Below are 21,527 nucleotides of genomic sequence, written 5' to 3' on the forward strand. Positions count from 1 at the left end.
GCTAATGTAGGCTAATGCGATTAGCATGAGGTTGAGCTAACGTAGGCTAATGCGATGAGCATGAGGTTGAGCTAACGTAGGCTAATGCGATTAGCATGAGGTTGAGCTAACGTAGGCTAATGCGATTAGCATGAGGTTGAGCTAACTTAGGCTAATGCGATTAGCATGAGGTTGAGCTAACGTAGGTTAATGCGATTAGCATGAGGTTGAGCTAACGTAGGCTAATGCGATTAGCAATGAGGTTGAGCTAACATAGGCTAATGCTATTAGCATGAGGTTTAGCTAACGTAGGTTAATGCGATTAGCATGAGGTTGAGCTAACGTAGGCTAATGCGATTAGCAATGAGGTTGAGCTAACAGGCTAATGCGATTAGCATGAGGTTGAGCTAACGTAGGCTAATGCGATTAGCATGAGGTTGAGCTAACGTAGGTTAATGCGATTAGCATGAGGTTGAGCTAACATAGGCTAATGCGATTAGCATGAGGTTGAGCTAGCCTAGGCTAATGCGATTAGCATGAGGTTGAGCTAACCTAGGCTAATGCGATTAGCATGAGGTTGAGCTAACCTAGGCTAATGCGATTAGCATGAGGTTGAGCTAACGTAGGCTAATGCGATTAGCATGAGGTTGAGCTAACGTAGGCTAATGCGATTAGCATGAGGTTGTAAGTAACATGAAAATGAAGAGGCTAAAAGTTGTTTTTATTTTATATTTTATTTAACCTGGCTGGTACTGTCATTGGGGGATGCAGGGACAGACTGTCATTGGGGGATGCAGGGACAGACTGTCATTGGGGGATGCAGGGACAGACTGTCATTGGGGGATGCAGGGACAGACTGTCATTGGGGGATGCAGGGACAGACTGTCATTGGGGGATGCAGGGACAGACTGTCATTGTGGCTTTCCATTTTAAGTTCCGCTGTCTCCTGGACAACCTCTCTGGGACTAAATAAACTGCCAAGACTCTTGAGACACACACGTACACACCATGCACACACACACACACACACACACACACACACACAAACACAGACCTGAAATTCCTCAGACAGCTTCCAGTAATAAGAGACTCTTCTCTCTGACGCCACAAACTATAAACCAAGAGGTCTTTACATTTAATCCACCCGTTCAACACACACGGTAGGACATGTTCCTCTTTTGTCTTCCCGCCAACACACACACACACACACACTCTGGATGTCTTCTGTAATATGATCTACTGGAAGAGTATTCTCCTGATTTTCCTGGCTGTGGGGGTTCAGGAAGACAGACAGGGAGAGGAGAAAACGTTTTTCAACTGTGGGAGGTAGGAGAGAGAGAGAACGGGGAGAGAGAGACAGAGGAAGACTGAAAGAGGAAGAGAGACTGAAAGAGGGAGAGAGACTGAGAGAGGGAGAGAGACTGAGAGAGGGAGAGAGACTGATAGAGGGAGAGAGACTGATAGAGGGAGAGAGACTGATAGAGGGAGAGAGACTGATAGAGGGAGAGAGGGAGAGAGACAGAGAGAGGGAGGGGGGGAGAGAGAGAAAGAATACGTTTTCAACTGTGGAAGGTAGGAGAGAGAGAACTTTTTCATCTGTGGAAGGTAGGAGAGAGAGACTGAGGAATTTAATCTGTGGGAGGTAGGAGAGAGAGACCGAGGAATTGAATCTGTGGGAGGTAGGAGAGAGAGACCGAGGAATTGAATCTGTGGGAGGTAGTGTAGTGTAATTACGGAGTGTATAGCAGACCTGCTCCACTCCGTACCAAACCTGCCACATCACTATGGACACAATGGAATATAAGACACATTTAACCGTTTTTACCCTCTTCTGTGTCCTGTCGATATGCTGGTGTGCCCCTCAACGGTTCTGCCAGCCTGGAGAAGACAGTTCGGGTAAAGTACCACTTGTATTCATTCATCATCCTCATGGCTGGTTACGCATCACGGAGCTATTGAAGTAAGTTACGAGGTCGTTTCTGAGACGATTGTCTTTTTTTTCCCCCCCATGTGATTTTATAAAAGCGTATAGTGTTTGTTTGCTACAGCCTAGCGGTCCATCCAGATTAGCTACTCAGTGCTTCTACATCTGCATGGCTGCTTGGGGTTTTACGCTTTAGGGTTCTGTATAGAAACGTTAATGTGCACTGTCCCTTTAAAAATATAACATTTACTCAAACTCAGTATGAGTATTTCAAGTCAGGTTACTAGTATTTCACGTCAGGTTACTAGTATTTCAAGTCAGGTTACTGGTATTTCACGTCAGGTAACTAGTATTTCAAGTCAGGTTAATAGAGATTTCAAGTCAGGTAACTAGTATTTCAAGTCAGGTTAATAGAGATTTCAAGTCAGGTAACTAGTATTTCAAGTCAGGTAACTAGTATTTCAAGTCAGGTTACTAGTATTTCAAGTCAGGTTACTAGTATTTCAAGTCAGGTTACTAGTATTTCAAGTCAGGTTACTAGTATTTCAAGTCAGGTTACTAGTATTTCAAGTCAGGTTACTAGTATTTCAAGTCAGGTTACTAGTATTTCAAGTCAGGTTACTAGTATTTCAAGTCAGGTAACTAGTATTTCAAGTCAGGTAACTAGTATTTCAAGTCAGGTTACTAGTATTTCAAGTCAGGTTACTAGTATTTCAAGTCAGGTTACTAGTATTTCAAGTCAGGTTACTAGTATTTCAAGTCAGGTTACTAGTATTTCAAGTCAGGTTACTAGTATTTCAAGTCAGGTAACTAGTATTTCAAGTCAGGTTACTAGTATTTCAAGTCAGGTTACTAGTATTTCAAGTCAGGTAACTAGTATTTCAAGTCAGGTTACTAGTATTTCAAGTCAGGTTACTAGTATTTCAAGTCAGGTTACTAGTATTTCAAGTCAGGTTACTAGTATTTCAAGTCAGGTAACTAGTATTTCAAGTCAGGTTACTGGTATTTCAAGTCAGGTAACTAGTATTTCAAGTCAGGTTACTGGTATTTCAAGTCAGGTAACTAGTATTTCAAGTCCAAACCACAGTATCCGTTTATAAGTGCAATATAATTTTAGAAAAAATGTCAAAGTAAATGTCATCACAGATGTTGATTCTTCGTCTGTGTTGGTGTCTGACGTTCTACAGTGGCTTGCGAAAGTATTCACACCCTTGGCATTTTTCCTATTTTGTTGCCTTTACAACCTGGAATTAAAATGTTTTTTTCTATGGGGGTTTGTATCATTTGATTTACACAACATACCTACCACTTTGAAGATGCAACATCTTTTTTCTTATTGAGAAACAAACAAGAAATAAGACAAAAAAACAGAAATTTAGCATAACTATTCACCCTCCCAAAGTCAGTACTTTGTAGAGCCACGTTTTGCAGCAATTACAGCTGCAAGTCTCTTGGGGTATGTCTCTATAAGCTTGGCACATCGAGCCACTGGGATCTTTGCCCGTTCTTCAAGGCAAAACTGCTCCTGCTCCTTCAAGTTGGATGGGTTTCGCTGGTGCACAGCAATCTTTAACACATATCACAGATTCTCAATTGGATTGAGATCTGGGCTTTGACTAGGCCATTCCAAGACATTTAAATGTTTCCCCTTAAACCACTAGAGAGTTGATTTAGTAGTATGCTTAGGGTCATTGTCCTGCTGGAAGGTGAACCTCCTTCCCAGTCTCAAATCTCTGGAAGACTGAAACATGTTTCCGTCAAGAATTTCCTTGGATTTAGCGCCATCCATCATTCATTAAATTCTGACCAGTTTCCCAGTCCCTGCAGATGAAAACCATCCCCACAGCATGATGCTGCTGCCACCACCATGCATCACTGTGGGGATGGTGTTCTCGGGGTGATGAGAGGTGTTGAGTTTGCGCCAGACATAGTGTTTTCTTAGATGGCCAAAAAGCTCACTTTTAGTCTCATCTGACCAGAGTACCTTCTTCCATATGTTTGGGGAATCTCCCACATGCCTTTTGGGAAACACCAAACGTGTTTGCTTATTTTTTTCTTTAAGTAATGGCTTTTTTCTGTCCACTCTTCCATAAAGCCCAGCTTTGTGTAGTGTACAGCTTAAAGTGGTCCCATGGACAGATACTACAATCTCCACAACCACAGGCTCTTTGGAAGGGTTGCCAGAAGAAAGCTCTTTCTGACCCCAAGACACAGACGCAAACGCAAACGCTTGGAGTTTACCAAACGTCATTTAAATTAGGACTGGAAGAAGGTGCTCTGTTCAGATGAGACCAAAATTGAACGTTTTGGTCAGAAACAGCATCAGCAGAGATGCATACAAGGAGAGGCACCTCATACCCACGGTGAAATATGGTGGGGGGTCAGTGATGTTTTGGGGCTGTTTTAATTCCAGAGGTCCAGGGGCACTGGTTAAGATTGATGGCATAATTATATCCACCAAGTATCAGGCAATTTTGGCTGACAATCTGGTTGCCTGTGCCAGAAGGCTGGGACTTGGCCGTAGGTGGACTTTCCAACAAGACAATGACCCAAAACATACCTCAAGATCCACACAGAAATGGTTCTGTGACAAAAAAAATCTATGTTCTGCCATGGCCATCTCAGTCACCAGACCTCAATCCAATTGAAAACCTGTGGGATGAGTTGAAGAGGGCAGTTGATAAGCGCAAACCCAAGAATGTGAAGGATCTTGAAAGGATCTGCATAGAGGAATGGTCCAAAATCCCTCCAAATGTGTTCCTTAACCTTGTCAAACATTACAGGAAAAGACCATGCTGTTATCCTTGCCAGAGGTGGTTGCACTAAGTAGTAAATGAGTGCCAAGAATTATGAAACCTTGATTTTGGTTAAATTTCTTTTGTATTAAATAATTATGATTTCGGTTGGTTCCATTGAAACATTAATAAAGTCCAGTATTTCTCATACGCTGGTATTTTGAGTTTATCTCTATAATTGTATTGTTTGTGCATTGCCAGTCAGGAGCGCTAGTAATTTTGGAGCCCACTGTACATGGTAGGTCTACGGGTTCTCAAGGAGAGGTTAGAGAACCACTGCAGTAGGTTACATAGAGTCTGGGGGTTCTCCAGGAGAGGTTAGAGAACCACTGCAGTAGGTTACATAGAGTCTGGGGGTTCTCCAGGAGAGGTTAGAGAACCACTGCAGTAGGTTACATAGAGTCTGGGGGTTCTCCAGGAGAGGTTAGAGAACCACTGCAGTAGGTTACATAGAGTCTGGGGGTTCTCCAGGAGAGGTTAGAGAACCACTGCAGTAGGTTACATAGAGTCTGGGGGTTCTCCAGGAGAGGTTATAGAACCACTGCAGTAGGTTACATAGAGTCTGGGGTTCTCCAGGAGAGGTTAGAGAACCACTGCAGTAGGCTACATAGAGTCTGGGGTTCTCCAGGAGAGGTTAGAGAACTACTGCAGTAGGTTACATAGAGTCTGGGGGTTCTCCAGGAGAGGTTAGAGAACCACTGCAGTAGGCTACATAGAGTCTGGGGGTTCTCCAGGAGAGGTTAGAGAACCACTGCAGTAGGTTAAATAGAGTCTGGGGGTTCTCCAGGAGAGGTTAGAGAACCACTGCAGTAGGTTACATAGAGTCTGGGGGTTCTCCAGGAGAGGTTAGAGAACCACTGCAGTAGGTTACATAGAGTCTGGGGGTTCTCCATGAGAGGTTAGAGAACCACTGCAGTAGGTTACATAGAGTCTGGGGGTTCTCCAGGAGAGGTTAGAGAACCACTGCAGTAGGTTACATAGAGTCTGGGGGTTCTCCAGGAGAGGTTAGAGAACCACTGCAGTAGGTTAAATAGAGTCTGGGGGTTCTCCAGGAGAGGTTAGAGAACCACTGCAGTAGGTTACATAGAGTCTGGGGGTTCTCCAGGAGAGGTTAGAGAACCACTGCAGTAGGTTACATAGAGTCTGGGGGTTCTCCAGGAGAGGTTAGAGAACCACTGCAGTATGTTAAATAGAGTCTGGGGGTTCTCCAGGAGAGGTTAGAGAACCACTGCAGTAGGTTACATAGAGTATGGGGGTTCTCCAGGAGAGGTTAGAGAACCACTGCAGTAGGTTACATAGAGTCTGGGGGTTCTCCAGGAGAGGTTAGAGAACCACTGCAGTAGGTTACATCGAGTCTGGGGAATCTCCAGGAGAGGTTAGAGAACCACTGCAGTAGGTTACATAGAGTCTGGGGGTTCTCCAGGAGAGGTTAGAGAACCACTGCAGTAGGTTACATAGAGTCTGGGGGTTCTCCAGGAGAGGTTAGAGAACCACTGCAGTAGGTTAAATAGAGTCTGGGGGTTCTCCAGGAGAGGTTAGAGAACCACTGCAGTAGGTTACATAGAGTCTGGGGGTTCTCCAGGAGAGGTTAGAGAACCACTGCAGTAGGTTACATAGAGTCTGGGGTTCTACTACACGTACTTCTATTGTGATGTGTTTTGTGTTTTGTGTTTTGCAGGAAGATGCAACAACGGTCCTGATGAAGAAAAACGTAAGTTGTTTCACTGAACTTTTTATTCTTATAAGAAAATAAATTAAATGTCAATAGGATTGTAAAATATATCTTATGTATGATAGTCCATATCAACCGTATAACAGTGCACTGGATCTGACAGTGTTTATAGTGTACATACCACACTGTATCTTAGTGTTTATAGTGTACATACCACACTGCATCTCAGTGTTTATAGTGTACATACCACACTGCATCTCAGTTTTTATAGTGTACATACCACACTGTATATGACAGTGTTTATAGTGTACATACCACACTGTATCTGACAGTGTTTATAGTGTACATACCACACTGTATCTTAGTGTTTATAGTGTACATACCACACTGCATCTCAGTGTTTATAGTGTACATACCACACTGCATCTCAGTTTTTATAGTGTACATACCACACTGTATATGACAGTGTTTATAGTGTACATACCACACTGTATCTTAGTGTTTATAGTGTACATACCACACTGTATCTCAGTGTTTATAGTGTACATACCACACTGTATCTTAGTGTTTATAGTGTACATACCACACTGTATCTGACAGTGTTTATAGTGTACATACCTCACTGTATCTGACAGTGTTTATAGTGTACATACCACACTGTATCTGACAGTGTTTATAGTGTACATACCACACTGTATCTGACAGTGTTTATAGTGTACATACCACACTGTATCTTACAGTGTTTATAGTGTACATACCACACTGTATCTGACAGTGTTTATAGTGTACATACCTCACTGTATCTGACAGTGTTTGTAGTGTACATACCACACTGTATCTTAGTGTTTATAGTGTACATACCACACTGTATCTGACAGTGTTTATAGTGTACATACCACACTGTATCTGACAGTGTTTATAGTGTACATACCTCACTGTATCTGACAGTGTTTATAGTGTACATACCTCACTGTATCTTAGTGTTTATAGTGTACATACCACACTGTATCTTAGTGTTTATAGTGTACATACCACACTGTATCTGACAGTGTTTATAGTGTACATACCACACTGTATCTGACAGTGTTTATAGTGTACATACCTCACTGTATCTTAGTGTTTATAGTGTACATACCACACTGTATCTTAGTGTTTATAGTGTACATACCACACTGTATCTTACAGTGTTTATAGTGTACATACCACACTGTATCTTAGTGTTTATAGTGTACATACCACACTGTATCTTAGTGTTTATAGTGTACATACCACACTCTAGCTGACAGTGTTTGTAGTGTACATACCACATTGTATCTTAGTGTTTATAGTTTACATACCACACTGTATCTTAGTGTTTATAGTGTACATACCACACTGTATCTTAGTGTTTATAGTGTACATACCATACTGTAGCTTAGTGTTTATAGTGTACATACCACACTGTATCTTAGTGTTTATAGTGTACATACCACACTCTAGCTGACAGTGTTTGTAGTGTACATACCACATTGTATCTTAGTGTTTATAGTGTACATACCACACTGTATCTCAGTGTTTATAGTGTACGTACCACACTGTATCTGACAGTGTTTATAGTTTACATACCACACTGTAGCTGACAGTGTTTATAGTGTACATACCACACTGTATCTTAGTGTTTATAGTGTACATACCACACTGTATCTGACAGTGTTTATAGTGTACATACCACACTGTATCTTAGTGTTTATAGTGTACATACCACACTGTATCTCAGTGTTTATAGTGTACATACCACACTGCATCATAGTGTTTGTAGTGTACATACCACACTGTATCTTAGTGTTTATAGTGTACATACCACACTGTATCTTAGTTTTTATAGTGTACATACCACACTGTATCTGACAGTGTTTATAGTGTACATACCACACTGTATCTTAGTGTTTATAGTGTACATACCACACTGTATCTTAGTGTTTATAGTGTACATACCACACTGTATCTTAGTGCTTATAGTGCACATACCACACTGTATCTTAGTGTTTATAGTGTACATACCACACTGTATCTTAGTGTTTATAGTGTACATACCACACTGTATCTTAGTGTTTATAGTGTACATACCACACTGTATCTTAGTGTTTATAGTGTACATACCACACTGTATCTTAGTGCTTATAGTGTACATACCACACTGTATCTTAGTGTTTATAGTGTACATACCACACTGTATCTTAGTGTTTATAGTGTACATACCACACTGTATCTTAGTGTTTATAGTGTACATACCACACTGTATCTTAGTGTTTATAGTGTACATACCACACTGTATCTTAGTGTTTATAGTGTACATACCACACTGTATCTCAGTGCTTATAGTGCACATACCACACTGTATCTTAGTGTTTATAGTGTACATACCACACTGTATCTTAGTGTTTATAGTGCACATACCACACTGTATCTTAGTGTTTATAGTGTACATACCACACTGTATCTTAGTGTTTATAGTGCACATACCACACTGTATCTGACAGTGTTTATAGTGTACATACCACACTGTATCTTAGTGTTTATAGTGTACATACCACACTGTATCTTAGTGTTTATAGTGCACATACCACACTGTATCTTAGTGCTTATAGTGCACATACCACACTATCTTAGTGCTTATAGTGCACATACCACACTGTATCTTAGTGTTTATAGTGTACATACCACACTGTATCTTAGTGTTTATAGTGCACATACCACACTGTATCTTAGTGTTTATAGTGTACATACCACACTGTATCTTAGTGTTTATAGTGCACATACCACACTGTATCTTAGTGTTTATAGTGTACATACCACACTGTATCTTAGTGTTTATAGTGCACATACCACACTGTATCTTAGTGTTTATAGTGTACATACCACACTGTATCTGACAGTGTTTATAGTGCACATACCACACTGTATCTGACAGTGTTTATAGTGTACATACCACACTGTATCTTAGTGTTTATAGTGTACATACCACACTGTATCTGACAGTGTTTATAGTGCACATACCACACTGTATCTGACAGTGTTTATAGTGCACATACCACACTGTATCTGACAGTGTTTATAGTGTACATACCACACTGTATCTTAGTGTTTATAGTGTACATACCACACTGTATCTGACAGTGTTTATAGTGCACATACCACACTGTATCTGACAGTGTTTATAGTGCACATACCACACTGTATCTGACAGTGTTTATAGTGTACATACCACACTGTATCTTAGTGTTTATAGTGCACATACCACACTGTATCTTAGTGCTTCTAGTGTACATACCACACTGTATCTTAGTGTTTATAGTGTACATACCACACTGTATCTTAGTGTTTATAGTGTACATACCACACTGTATCTTAGTGTTTATAGTGCACATACCACACTGTATCTTAGTGCTTATAGTGTACATACCACACTGTATCTTAGTGTTTATAGTGTACATACCACACTGTATCTTAGTGTTTATAGTGCACATACCACACTGTATCTTAGTGTTTATAGTGCACATACCACACTGTATCTTAGTGTTTATAGTGCACATACCACACTGTATCTTAGTGTTTATAGTGTACATACCACACTGTATCTTAGTGTTTATAGTGTACATACCACACTGTATCTTAGTGTTTATAGTGTACATACCACACTGTATCTTAGTGTTTATAGTGTACATACCACACTGTATCTTAGTGTTTTTAGTGCACATCCACATGTGGATTTGTGTCAATACAGCTACAGTTGAAGTCGGTAGTTCACATGCACTGTTGTGCTCAAAATATATCTTCATTATTAAAAAGCCACAGGGCCAACCCAATGTGCAAAATATAAAGTACTCATGAAATAGTAGGAGATATTCCTCTCAGGAAAACAATGTACGACAAAGGCAAAGGGGATCCCATCATATATACAGTTGGAGTCAGAAGATTACATACACTGAGGTTGGAGTCATTAAAACTCGTTTTTCAACCACTCCACATATTTCTTGTTAACAAACTATAGTCTTGGCAAGTCGGTTAGGACATCTACTTTGTGCAAGACACAAGTCGTTTTTCCTACAATTGTTTACAGACGGATTGTTTCACTTATAATTCAATGTATCACAATTTCAGTGGGTCAGACATTTACATACACTAAGTTGACTGAGCCTTTAAATAGAAAATTCCAGAAAATGATGTCAAGGCTTTAGAAGCTTCTGATAGGCTAATTGCCATACTTTGAGTCAATTGGAGGTGTACCTGTGGATGTATCCCAAGGCCTACCTTCAAACTCAGTGCCTCTTTGCTTGAAATCATGGGAAAATCAAAATAAACCAGCCAAGACCTCAGAAATACAATTGCAGACCTCCGCAAGTCTGGTTCATCCTTGGGAGCAATTTCCCAATGCCTGAAGGTACCACATTCATCTGTACAAACAATAGTATGCAGGTATAAACACCATGGGACCACGCAGCCGTCATACCGCTCAGGAAGGAGATGCGTTCTGTCTACTAGAGATGAACGTACTTCGGTGCGAGAAGTGCAAATCAATCCGAGAACAACAGCAAAGGACCTTGTTAAGATGCTGGAGGAAATAGTTACAAAAGTATCTATATCCACAGTAAAACGTGTGCTATATCGACATAACCTGAAAGACCGCTCAGCAAGGAAGAAGCCACTGCTCCAAAACCGCCATAAAAAAAGCCAGACTTCGGTTTGCAACTGAACATGGGGACAAAGATCATACTTTTTGGAGAAATGTCCTCTGGTCTGATGAAACAAAAATATAACTGTTTGGCCATAATGTCCATCGTTATGTTTGGAGGAAAAATGGGCAGGCTTGCAAGCCGAAGAACACCATCCCAACCGTGAAGCACGGGGGAGGCAGCATCATGTTGTGGGGTGCTATGCGTCAGGAGGGACTGGTGCACTTCACCAAACAGATGGCATCATGAGAAGTAAAATTATGTGGATATATTGAAGCAACATCTCGAGACATCAGTTATATAAAAGTTGAAGCTTTTGTCGCAAATGGATCTTCCAAATGGACAATGACTCAAAGCAGACTTCCAAAGTTGTGGCAAAATGGCTTAAGGACAACAAAGTCAAGGTATTGGAGTGGCCATCAAAAGCCCTGACCATAATCCTATAGAAAGTGTGTTGGCAGGACTGAAAAAGTGTGTGCGAGCAAGGAGACCTACAAACCTGACTCAGTTACACCAGCTCTGTCAGGAGGAATGGGCTAAAATTCCCCCGTGGGAAGCTTGTGGAAGGCTACCCGAAACGTTTGACCCAAGTTAAACAATTTAAAGGTAATGCTACCAAATACTAATTGAGTATATGTCAACTTCTGACCCACTGGGAATTTATTGAAAGAAATAAAGCTAAAATAAATCATTCTCTCTACTATTATTCTGACATTCTACATTCTTAAAATAATGTGGTGATCCTAACTGACCTAAGAAGGGGAATTGTGACTCTGAATAAATGTCAGGAATTGTGAAATCTGAGTTTAAAGGTATTTGGCTAAGGTGTATGTAAACTTCCCGACTTCAACTGTATATATCTGTATATTCTGATAATTGTCTGTGTATTCTGTTTATTGTCTGTGTATTCTGTTTATTGTCTGTGTATTCTGTTTTATTGCCTGTGTACTCCGCTTGTTGTCTGTATATTATTTTAATTGGCTGTCTGTATATTCTGTCTGTCTGTATATTCTGTCTGTCTGTATATTCTGTCTGTCTGTAGATTCTGTATGTCCGAAGATTCTGTTTATTGTCTGTAGGTTCTGTTTATTGTCTGTAGGTTCTGTTTATTGTCTGTAGGTTCTGTTTATTGTCTGTAGGTTCTGTTTATTGTCTGTAGATTCAGTTTATTGTCTGTAGGTTCTGTTTATTGTCTGTAGGTTCTGTTTATTGTCTGTAGGTTCTGTTTATTGTCTGTACATTCTGTTTATTGTCTGTAGATTCTGTTTGTCTGTACGTTCTGTTTATTGTCTGTACGTTCTGTTTATTGTCTGTAGGTTCTGTTTATTGTCTGTAGGTTCTGTTTATTGTCTGTAGATTCTGTTTATTGTCTGTAGATTCTGTTTATTGTCTGTAGATTCTGTTTATTGTCTGTAGGTTCTGTTTATTGTCTGTAGGTTCTGTTTATTGTCTGTAGATTCTGTTTATTGTCTGTAGGTTCTGTTTATTGTCTGTAGGTTCTGTTTATTGTCTGTAGATTCTGTTTATTGTCTGTAGGTTCTGTTTATTGTCTGTACGTTCTGTTTATTGTCTGTAGGTTCTGTTTATTGTCTGTAGATTCTGTTTATTGTCTGTAGATTCTGTTTATTGTCTGTAGATTCTGTTTATTGTCTGTACGTTCTGTTTATTGTCTGTAGGTTCTGTTTATTGTCTGTAGATTCTGTTTATTGTCTGTAGATTCTGTTTATTGTCTGTAGATTCTGTTTATTGTCTGTACATTCTGTTTATTGTCTGTACGTTCTGTTTATTGTCTGTACGTTCTGTTTATTGTCTGTAGGTTCTGTTTATTGTCTGTAGATTCTGTTTATTGTCTGTAGGTTCTGTTTATTGTCTGTAGGTTCTGTTTATTGTCTGTAGGTTCTGTTTATTGTCTGTAGGTTCTGTTTATTGTCTGTACATTCTGTTTATTGTCTGTAGATTCTGTTTGTTGTTTTTTGGCAGTACCATTTAACAGATTCAAATTCCTTTACATGCAAATGTAGCAGGATGGAACAAGCCTGTACATAGATGCCTGCATATAGATGTCTGTGTGCATCCCAAATGTCAGACTGTTCACTATATAGTGCACTACTTCTGCCCAGGGGCCATAGGGACTAGGATCCCAAATGGCAGACTGTTCACTATATAGTGCACTACTTCTGCCCAGGGGCCATAGGGACTAGGAACACCGTTTGGAACACCTCCGTAGTCTCAGGAACATTAGTTAGGACCCTGTAGGGGGATGTTCTGTACTGTCACCTGTCTGTCTGGGATGATGTAAATTACAGTTATGTAGATATCACTTAACAAAGAAATGTATTGTTAATAAAAAACATTCTAGGCAGAGTTGCAAAGAAAAAGCCATATCTCAGACTGGCCAATAAAAAGAAAAGATTAAGATGGGCAAGATAAGACACTGGACAGAGGAACTCTGCCTAGAAGGCCAGCACACCGGAGTCTCCTCTTCACTGTTGACGTTGAGACTGGACAGAGGAACTCTGCCTAGAAGGCCAGCATTCCGGAGTCTCCTCTTCACTGTTGACGTTGAGAGTGGAAAGAGGAACTCTGCCTAGAAGGCCAGCATCCCGGACTCGCCTCTTCACTGTTGACGTTGAGACTGGACAGAGGAACTCTGCCTAGAAGGCCAGCATCCCGGACTCGCCTCTTCACTGTTGACGTTGAGACTGGACAGAGGAACTCAGCCTAGAAGGCCAGCATCCTGGAGTCGCCTCTTCACTGTTGATGTTGAGACTGGACAGAGGAACTCTGCCTAGAAGGCCAGCATCCCGGAGTCTCCTCTTCACTGTTGACGTTGAGACTGGACAGAGGAACTCTGCCTAGAAGGCCAGCATCCCGGACTCGCCTCTTCACTGTTGATGTTGAGACTGGACAGAGGAACTCTGCCTAGAAGGCCAGCATCCCGGAGTCTCCTCTTCACTGTTGACGTTGAGACTGGACAGAGGAACTCTGCCTAGAAGGTCAGCATCCCGGAGTCGCCTCTTCACTGTTGACGTTGAGACTGGACAGAGGAACTCTGCCTAGAAGGCCAGCATCCCGGAGTCGCCTCTTCACTGTTGACGTTGAGACTGGACAGAGGAACTCTGCCTAGAAGGCCAGCATCCCGGAGTTGCCTCTTCACTGTTGACGTTGAGACTGGACAGAGGAACTCTGCCTAGAAGGCCAGCATCCCGGAGTCGCCTCTTCACTGTTGACGTTGAGACTGGACAGAGGAACTCTGCCTAGAAGGCCAGCATCCCGGAGTCGCCTCTTCACTGTTGACGTTGAGACTGGACAGAGGAACTCTGCCTAGAAGGCCAGCATCCCGGAGTCACCTCTTCACTGTTGACGTTGAGACTGGACAGAGGAACTCTGCCTAGAAGGTCAGCATCCCGGAGTCGCCTCTTCACTGTTGACGTTGAGACTGGACAGAGGAACTCTGCCTAGAAGGCCAGCATCCCGGAGTCGCCTCTTCACTGTTGACGTTGAGACTGGACAGAGGAACTCTGCCTAGAAGGCCAGCATCCCGGAGTCTCCTCTTCACTGTTGACGTTGAGACTGGACAGAGGAACTCTGCCTAGAAGGTCAGCATCCCGGAGTCTCCTCTTCACTGTTGACGTTGAGAGTGGAAAGAGGAACTCTGCCTAGAAGGCCAGCATCCCGGACTCGCCTCTTCACTGTTGACGTTGAGACTGGACAGAGGAACTCTGCCTAGAAGGCCAGCATCCCGGAGTCTCCTCTTCACTGTTGACGTTGAGACTGGACAGAGGAACTCTGCCTAGAAGGCCAGCATCCCGGAGTCTCCTCTTCACTGTTGACGTTGAGACTGGACAGAGGAACTCTGCCTAGAAGGCCAGCATCCCGGAGTCTCCTCTTCACTGTTGACGTTGAGACTGGACAGAGGAACTCTGCCTAGAAGGCCAGCATCCCGGACTCGCCTCTTCACTGTTGATGTTGAGACTGGACAGAGGAACTCTTTCTAGATGGCCAGCATCCCGGAGTCGCCTCTTCACTGTTGACGTTGAGACTGGACAGAGGAACTCTGCCTAGAAGGCCAGCATCCCAGACTCGCCTCTTCACTGTTGATGTTGAGACTGGACAGAGGAACTCTGCCTAGAAGGCCAGCATCCCGGAGTCTCCTCTTCACTGTTGACGTTGAGACTGGACAGAGGAACTCTGCCTAGAAGGCCAGCATCCCGGAGTCTCCTCTTCACTGTTGACGTTGAGACTGGACAGAGGAACTCTGCCTAGAAGGTCAGCATCCCGGAGTCTCCTCTTCACTGTTGACGTTGAGACTGGACAGAGGAACTCTGCCTAGAAGGCCAGCATCCCGGACTCGCCTCTTCACTGTTGACGTTGAGACTGGACAGAGGAACTCTGCCTAGAAGGCCAGCATCCCGGAGTCTCCTCTTCACTGTTGACGTTGAGACTGGACAGAGGAACTCTGCCTAGAAGGCCAGCATCCCGGAGTCTCCTCTTCACTGTTGACGTTGAGACTGGACAGAGGAACTCTGCCTAGAAGGCCAGCATCCCGGAGTCTCCTCTTCACTGTTGACGTTGAGACTGGACAGAGGAACTCTGCCTAGAAGGTCAGCATCCCGGAGTCTCCTCTTCACTGTTGACGTTGAGACTGGACAGAGGAACTCTGCCTAGAAGGCCAGCATCCCGGACTCGCCTCTTCACTGTTGACGTTGAGACTGGACAGAGGAACTCTGCCTAGAAGGCCAGCATCCCGGAGTCTCCTCTTCACTGTTGACGTTGAGACTGGACAGAGGAACTCTGCCTAGAAGGCCAGCATCCCGGAGTCTCCTCTTCACTGTTGACGTTGAGACTGGACAGAGGAACTCTGCCTAGAAGGTCAGCATCCCGGAGTCTCCTCTTCACTGTTGACGTTGAGACTGGACAGAGGAACTCTGCCTAGAAGGCCAGCATCCCGGACTCGCCTCTTCACTGTTGACGTTGAGACTGGACAGAGGAACTCTGCCTAGAAGGCCAGCATCCCGGAGTCTCCTCTTCACTGTTGACGTTGAGACTGGACAGAGGAACTCTGCCTAGAAGGCCAGCATCCCGGAGTCTCCTCTTCACTGTTGACGTTGAGACTGGACAGAGGAACTCTGCCTAGAAGGCCAGCATCCCGGAGTCTCCTCTTCACTGTTGACGTTGAGACTGGACAGAGGAACTCTGCCTAGAAGGCCAGCATCCCGGACTCGCCTCTTCACTGTTGACGTTGAGACTGGACAGAGGAACTCAGCCTAGAAGGCCAGCATCCCGGAGTCGCCTCTTCACTGTTGACGTTGAGACTGGACAGAGGAACTCTGCCTAGAAGGCCAGCATCCCGGAATCTCCTCTTCACTGTTGATGTTGAGACTGGACAGAGGAACTCTGCCTAGAAGGCCAGCATCACAGAGTCGCCTCTTCACTGTTAACGTTGAAACTGGTGTTTTGCGGGTACTAATTAATGAAGCTGCCAGTTGAGGACCTGTGAGGTATCTGTTTCTCAAACTAGACAGTCTAATGTACTTGTCCTCTTGTTCAGTTGTGCACCGGGGCCTCCCACTCCTCTGTCTATTCTGTTTAGAGCAAGTTTGCGCTGTTCTGTGAAGGGAGTAGTACACAGCGTTGTAAGATCTTGAGTTTCTTGGCAATTTCCTGCATGGAACAGCCTTCATTTCTCAGAACACGAATAGACCGACGAGTTTCAGAAGAAAGTTCTTTGTTTCTGGCCATTTTGAGCCTGTAATCGAACCCACTAATGCTGATGCTCCAGATACTCAATGAGTTTAAAGAAGGCCAGTTTTATTGCTTCTTTAATCAGGACAACAGTTTTCAGCTGTGCTGACATAATTTTTTTCTCCCTGCAACGTTCTCAGAACCTCCCTGCAACGTTCTCAGAACCTCTCTGCAACGTTCTCAGAACCTCCCTGCAATGTTCCCAGAACCTTCCTGCAACCTAAGAATCTACGTTCCAAGAACAGGCTAAATGTTCCATTTTAAATGTCAGGAAACCTATGTCTTTGTTCCCAGAACGAATGAGAAACCAAAAACGTACTTTCCCACAACTTCCAAGGATCCAAATGTGCTGCTAGCTGGGTAAAGTCCCTTAAGTCTTGAGTAAGTCCTATATCATAGTAATATCAACAAAGTAGACAGTAAAGTGTGACCAGGTTCAGTTGTCAAACGTTGTCCAACAATGCAGATAGAAATGCCATGACTACAGCCGACATGACTCCTAGTTCGACATGTCAGAGAGGCATGTTTGTTCTACATAACATATTTCTATCTGAATGTTCCAAAATGTTGTGTCCTCCTCACCCTCCTCTCTTCACAGCAGCCGTGTGTTCAGAGATTAACCTGGGTTACTCCTCTTACCCCTAACCCTCCTCCCTCACTCCACAGCAGCAGTGTGTTCAGAGATTAACCTGGGTTACTGCAACGACCTGGACTACTCCAGGTGAGTCTTCAGGTTACCCTCCCTTACTATAGACCAAGAGTGCATCCCAAATGCCACACTATTCCCTATATAGTGCAGTACTTTTGACCAGGGCCCATAGGGGGTTCCCTCCCTTACCCTAGGGTGAAGATATTTCCCACATGGAAATGGAAGAGATTCACTTTGTTTGAGAAAAAACATTACCAATATATTCTCATTTACCTGACTGATTGATTCACTGACTCATCAACAGACCGATTCACAGACTGACTGACTAACTAATTGATTGATTGATTCACCTACTGACTGACTGTTCAACAGACTGATCTTCAGATCGACCAATCAACCAATTGATCAATTGCTCATCTCCTCTCTCCCCAGGACCATCTTCCCTAACATCCTAGGTCAGCAGTCTCGTCACGAGGTGGAGTCTGGAGCTGAGTACCTCCTCCTCTCTGTGATCCACGGTCTCCTCAACGGGGAGTGTTCCCCCGACATCCGTCTGCTGGGGTGCTCCGTACTCGCCCCGCGCTGCCAAGACCTACCCAGCCCCGCACCTGTCAAGGTGTGTCCCAGTTAGCACATTTAGTTCCAGCCCCACAACAGTCAAGGTGTGTCCCAGTTAGCACATTTAGTTCCAGCCCCACAACAGTCAAGGTGTGTGTGCTGGAGGGGTTGGATACAGGATGGGTGTCCATCTCATATGGATTAATACAGTATTATTTTTCTCCTCATATTCCCCCTTCTTCTTCCCTCTTCTTCTTCTTCTTCTTGTAAAGTCATGCCGCAGTGCATGTGAGGCGGTGAAGAAGGGGTGTGGCCACGCGTTCGAGGGCATCGACATGGCGTGGCCTTACTTCCTAGACTGTGACCGATTCTTCGCCGGCGAACAGGAAGGCTGTCACGACCCGTTGGCCCCGTTAAGAGGTAGCCCTCCCAGGAATTGTACATGTTAAAAATAACTTGTTGAATATACATAATTAATTATAATTACACGATAAGAGTTTTTACTGTACTGTAACACAAATTGAATTGTTAAAAGCTCTGAGAGACGTTAGTGTCCCACCTGTCCAACATCCGGTGAAATTACAGAGAGCGAAATTCAAAATACACAATTTGTATTAAACAGAAATACAAGTTTAAAAGCTTAACATCTCGTTCATCCAGCCGCTTTGTCAGATTTCAAAAAGGCTTTATGGCGAAAGCACACCATGCGATTATCTAAGGACAGCGCCCCGCTTACAAAAGCATTCGAAACATTTTCCAAACAAGCAAAAGGCATCACGAAAGTCAGAAATAGCGATAAAATAAATCACTTACCTTTTGAAGATCTTCCTCTGTTTGCAATCACACGGGTCCCAGCTACATAACAAATGGTCCTTTTGTTCGATAAAGTCCTATCTAATATCCCCCAAAAAATGTCAGTTTAGTTGGCGCGCTTGACTGAGTAATCCACCTGTTACCCTCATTCAAAATGCATACAAATGAACCCGAAATTTCGTCCAAACAAGTCAAACAACGTTTCTAAAAGATCCTCAGGTACCCTAATATGTAAATAAAATATACAATTTAAGATGGAGATTAGTATGTTCATTACCGGAGATAAATAACGAAGTGTGCGCCCTCAACGACGCACGCCACAACACTACAGCCAAAATGGAAGCCACCTAGAAAAACTGCCAATTCTAGCTCATTTTTCAAAAAACAAGCCTGAATCTCTTTCTAAAAACTGTTGACATCTACTGGAAGCCCTAGGAACTGCAATCTGGGAGGTATTCCATTGATTTTCCCATAGACAGCCATTTTAAATGATGTCATCTCCCCCCAAAGAAATTCCAGATGGATTCTCCTCGGGTTTTCGCCTTTTACAGTTTCTGAAACTTTAGAGTGTTTTCTATCCAATACCACCAATTATATGCATATCCTAGCTTCGGGCCTGAGTAACAGGCAGTTTACTTTGGGTACCTCATTCATCCAACCTTCCGAATACTGCCCCCTAGCCCAAAGAAATTCCAGATGGATTCTCCTCGGGTTTTCGCCTTTAACTCTTGATTCTAGCCATCCCGGATCCGGGATCGTGAATACAGCCTCAAGCTCATTATCATAACTATTCAAGAAAATCGCAAATGAAATGAAATAAATATGTTAGCTCTCAAGCTTAGCCTTTTGTTAACAACACTGTCATCTCAGATTTTCAAAATATGCTTCTCAACCATAGCAAAACAAGCATTTGTGTAACAGTATTGATAGCTAGCGTAGCATTTAGCGTTAGCATCAGCAGGCAACATTTTCACAAAAACCAGAAAAGCATTCAAATAAAATCATTTACCTTTGAAGAACTTCAGATGTTTTCAATGAGGAGACTCTCAGTTAGATAGCAAATATTCAGTTTTTCCTGAAAGATTATTTGTTTATGAGAAATTGCTCCGTTTGGTGCGTCACGTTTGGCTACCAAAAAATAATAATAATTCAGTCAGTTCAACTTCAGTTCAACTTTTTTCCAAATTAACTCCATAATATCGACTGAAACATGGTAAACGTTGTTTAGAATCAATCCTCAAGGTGTTTTTCACATATCTCTTCGATGATATATCGTTTGTGGAAGTGTGCGTTCTCCTCTGAATCTCATGGGAAAATGCCTCCAGTTGAAGATTACGCACCAATTTAGACAAAGGACACTGGGCGGACCCCTGGTAAATGTAGTCTCTTATGGCCAATCTTCCAATGATATGCCTACAAATACGTCACAATGCTGCAGACAACTTGGGGAAACGACAGAAAGGGCAGGCTCATTCCTGGCGCATATAAGGAGACAATGGAAAACAGAGCCTCAAAAATTCTGCTAATTTCCTGTTTGAAGTTTCATCTTGGTTTCGCCTGTAGCATGAGTTCTGTGGCACTCACAGATAATATCTTTACAGTTTTGGAAACGAAGATGTTAATCTTTCTGTCAATATCAGATGTCTATGTCCTGGGAAATGTTCTTAGTTATTTACAACCTCATGCTAATCGCATTAGTCTACGTTAGCTCAACCGTCCCGTGGATGGGACACTGATCTCGAAGAAGTTTTAAAATGTGTTTCAGAAAACCAATTACGATCAATTCAGCTAACCCCCCTCCTCCTTTCGCCCTCTCAGCCAGACATGAAGTGGCTTTCTCCAACCTGTCTCCAGACGAACCCTCCACCATCATTCAGTTCACGTACCACTCCAACGCCCAGATGTACAGCGTTCTGAAGAGGACTGCTGCCAAGTGCTCTCACATCTCCCGCACCTACAGGTACTGGCTGTTGTCTGCTGCTGTTTGCTTTGGCAGGAAATACAACCTCAAGGGGATGAATAAACTACCGATCTGTGTATCTATATGTCTACAGTACTGATCTGTGTATCTATATATCTACAGTACTGATCTGTGTATCTATATATCTACAGTACTGATCTGTGTATCTATATATCTACAGTACTGATCTGTGTATCTATATATCTACAGTACTGATCTGTGTATCTATACATCTACAGTATCGGACGCAGCACAGAGGGGAAAGACCTCCTGGCCATAGAGTTCACAGACAACCCCGGAGGGCATGAACTATGTGAGTGTGTAACGATTTAAGGTGGAGTGATTTCTGGGGTTTGAACTGCACAGCAATGGGACAAGTGAGCTAGGGAGCCCATTGGTACAGGGCTAGTTGAGGACCTCCTGTTTATTAAAGCCTATTGGTACAGGGTTAGTTGAGGACCTCCTGTTTATTAAAGCCTATTGGTACAGGGTTAGTTGAGGACCTCCTGTTTATTAAAGCCTATTGGTACAGGGTTAGTTGAGGACCTCCTGTTTATTAAAGCCTATTGGTACAGGGTTAGTTGAGGACCTCCTGTTTATTAAAGCCTATTGGTACAGGGTTAGTTGAGGACCTCCTGTTTATTAAAGCCTATTGGTACAGGGTTAGTTGAGGACCTCCTGTTTATTAAAGCCTATTGGTACAGGGTTAGTTGAGGACCT

At 42.9% G+C, this 21,527-nt stretch overlaps 1 protein-coding gene across 3 annotated transcripts in view; it reads left to right on the forward strand.

The window, feature by feature from the left end:
- The first annotated feature begins 1,585 nt into the window (after positions 1 to 1,585).
- Positions 1,586 to 21,527, forward strand: part of LOC109882849 (carboxypeptidase Z) — a 42,810-nt gene continuing 22,868 nt past the window's right edge. For 2 of the 3 annotated variants that reach the window (XM_031820142.1, XM_031820144.1), the window contains exons 1-7: positions 1,586 to 1,875; positions 6,377 to 6,409; positions 17,494 to 17,548; positions 17,909 to 18,092; positions 18,307 to 18,454; positions 20,666 to 20,807; positions 21,047 to 21,120. In XM_031820142.1, coding sequence (XP_031676002.1) covers positions 1,764 to 1,875; positions 6,377 to 6,409; positions 17,494 to 17,548; positions 17,909 to 18,092; positions 18,307 to 18,454; positions 20,666 to 20,807; positions 21,047 to 21,120 — 748 coding nt within the window. In that variant the 5' untranslated portion in view covers positions 1,586 to 1,763. The remainder of the gene's footprint in view (positions 1,876 to 6,376; positions 6,410 to 17,493; positions 17,549 to 17,908; positions 18,093 to 18,306; positions 18,455 to 20,665; positions 20,808 to 21,046; positions 21,121 to 21,527) is intronic. The other variant, XM_031820143.1, reaches the window with a different exon arrangement.

This window comes from Oncorhynchus kisutch, unplaced genomic scaffold (assembly GCF_002021735.2).
Source record: "Oncorhynchus kisutch isolate 150728-3 unplaced genomic scaffold, Okis_V2 scaffold3069, whole genome shotgun sequence".
NCBI classification, from domain to species: domain Eukaryota; kingdom Metazoa; phylum Chordata; class Actinopteri; order Salmoniformes; family Salmonidae; genus Oncorhynchus; species Oncorhynchus kisutch.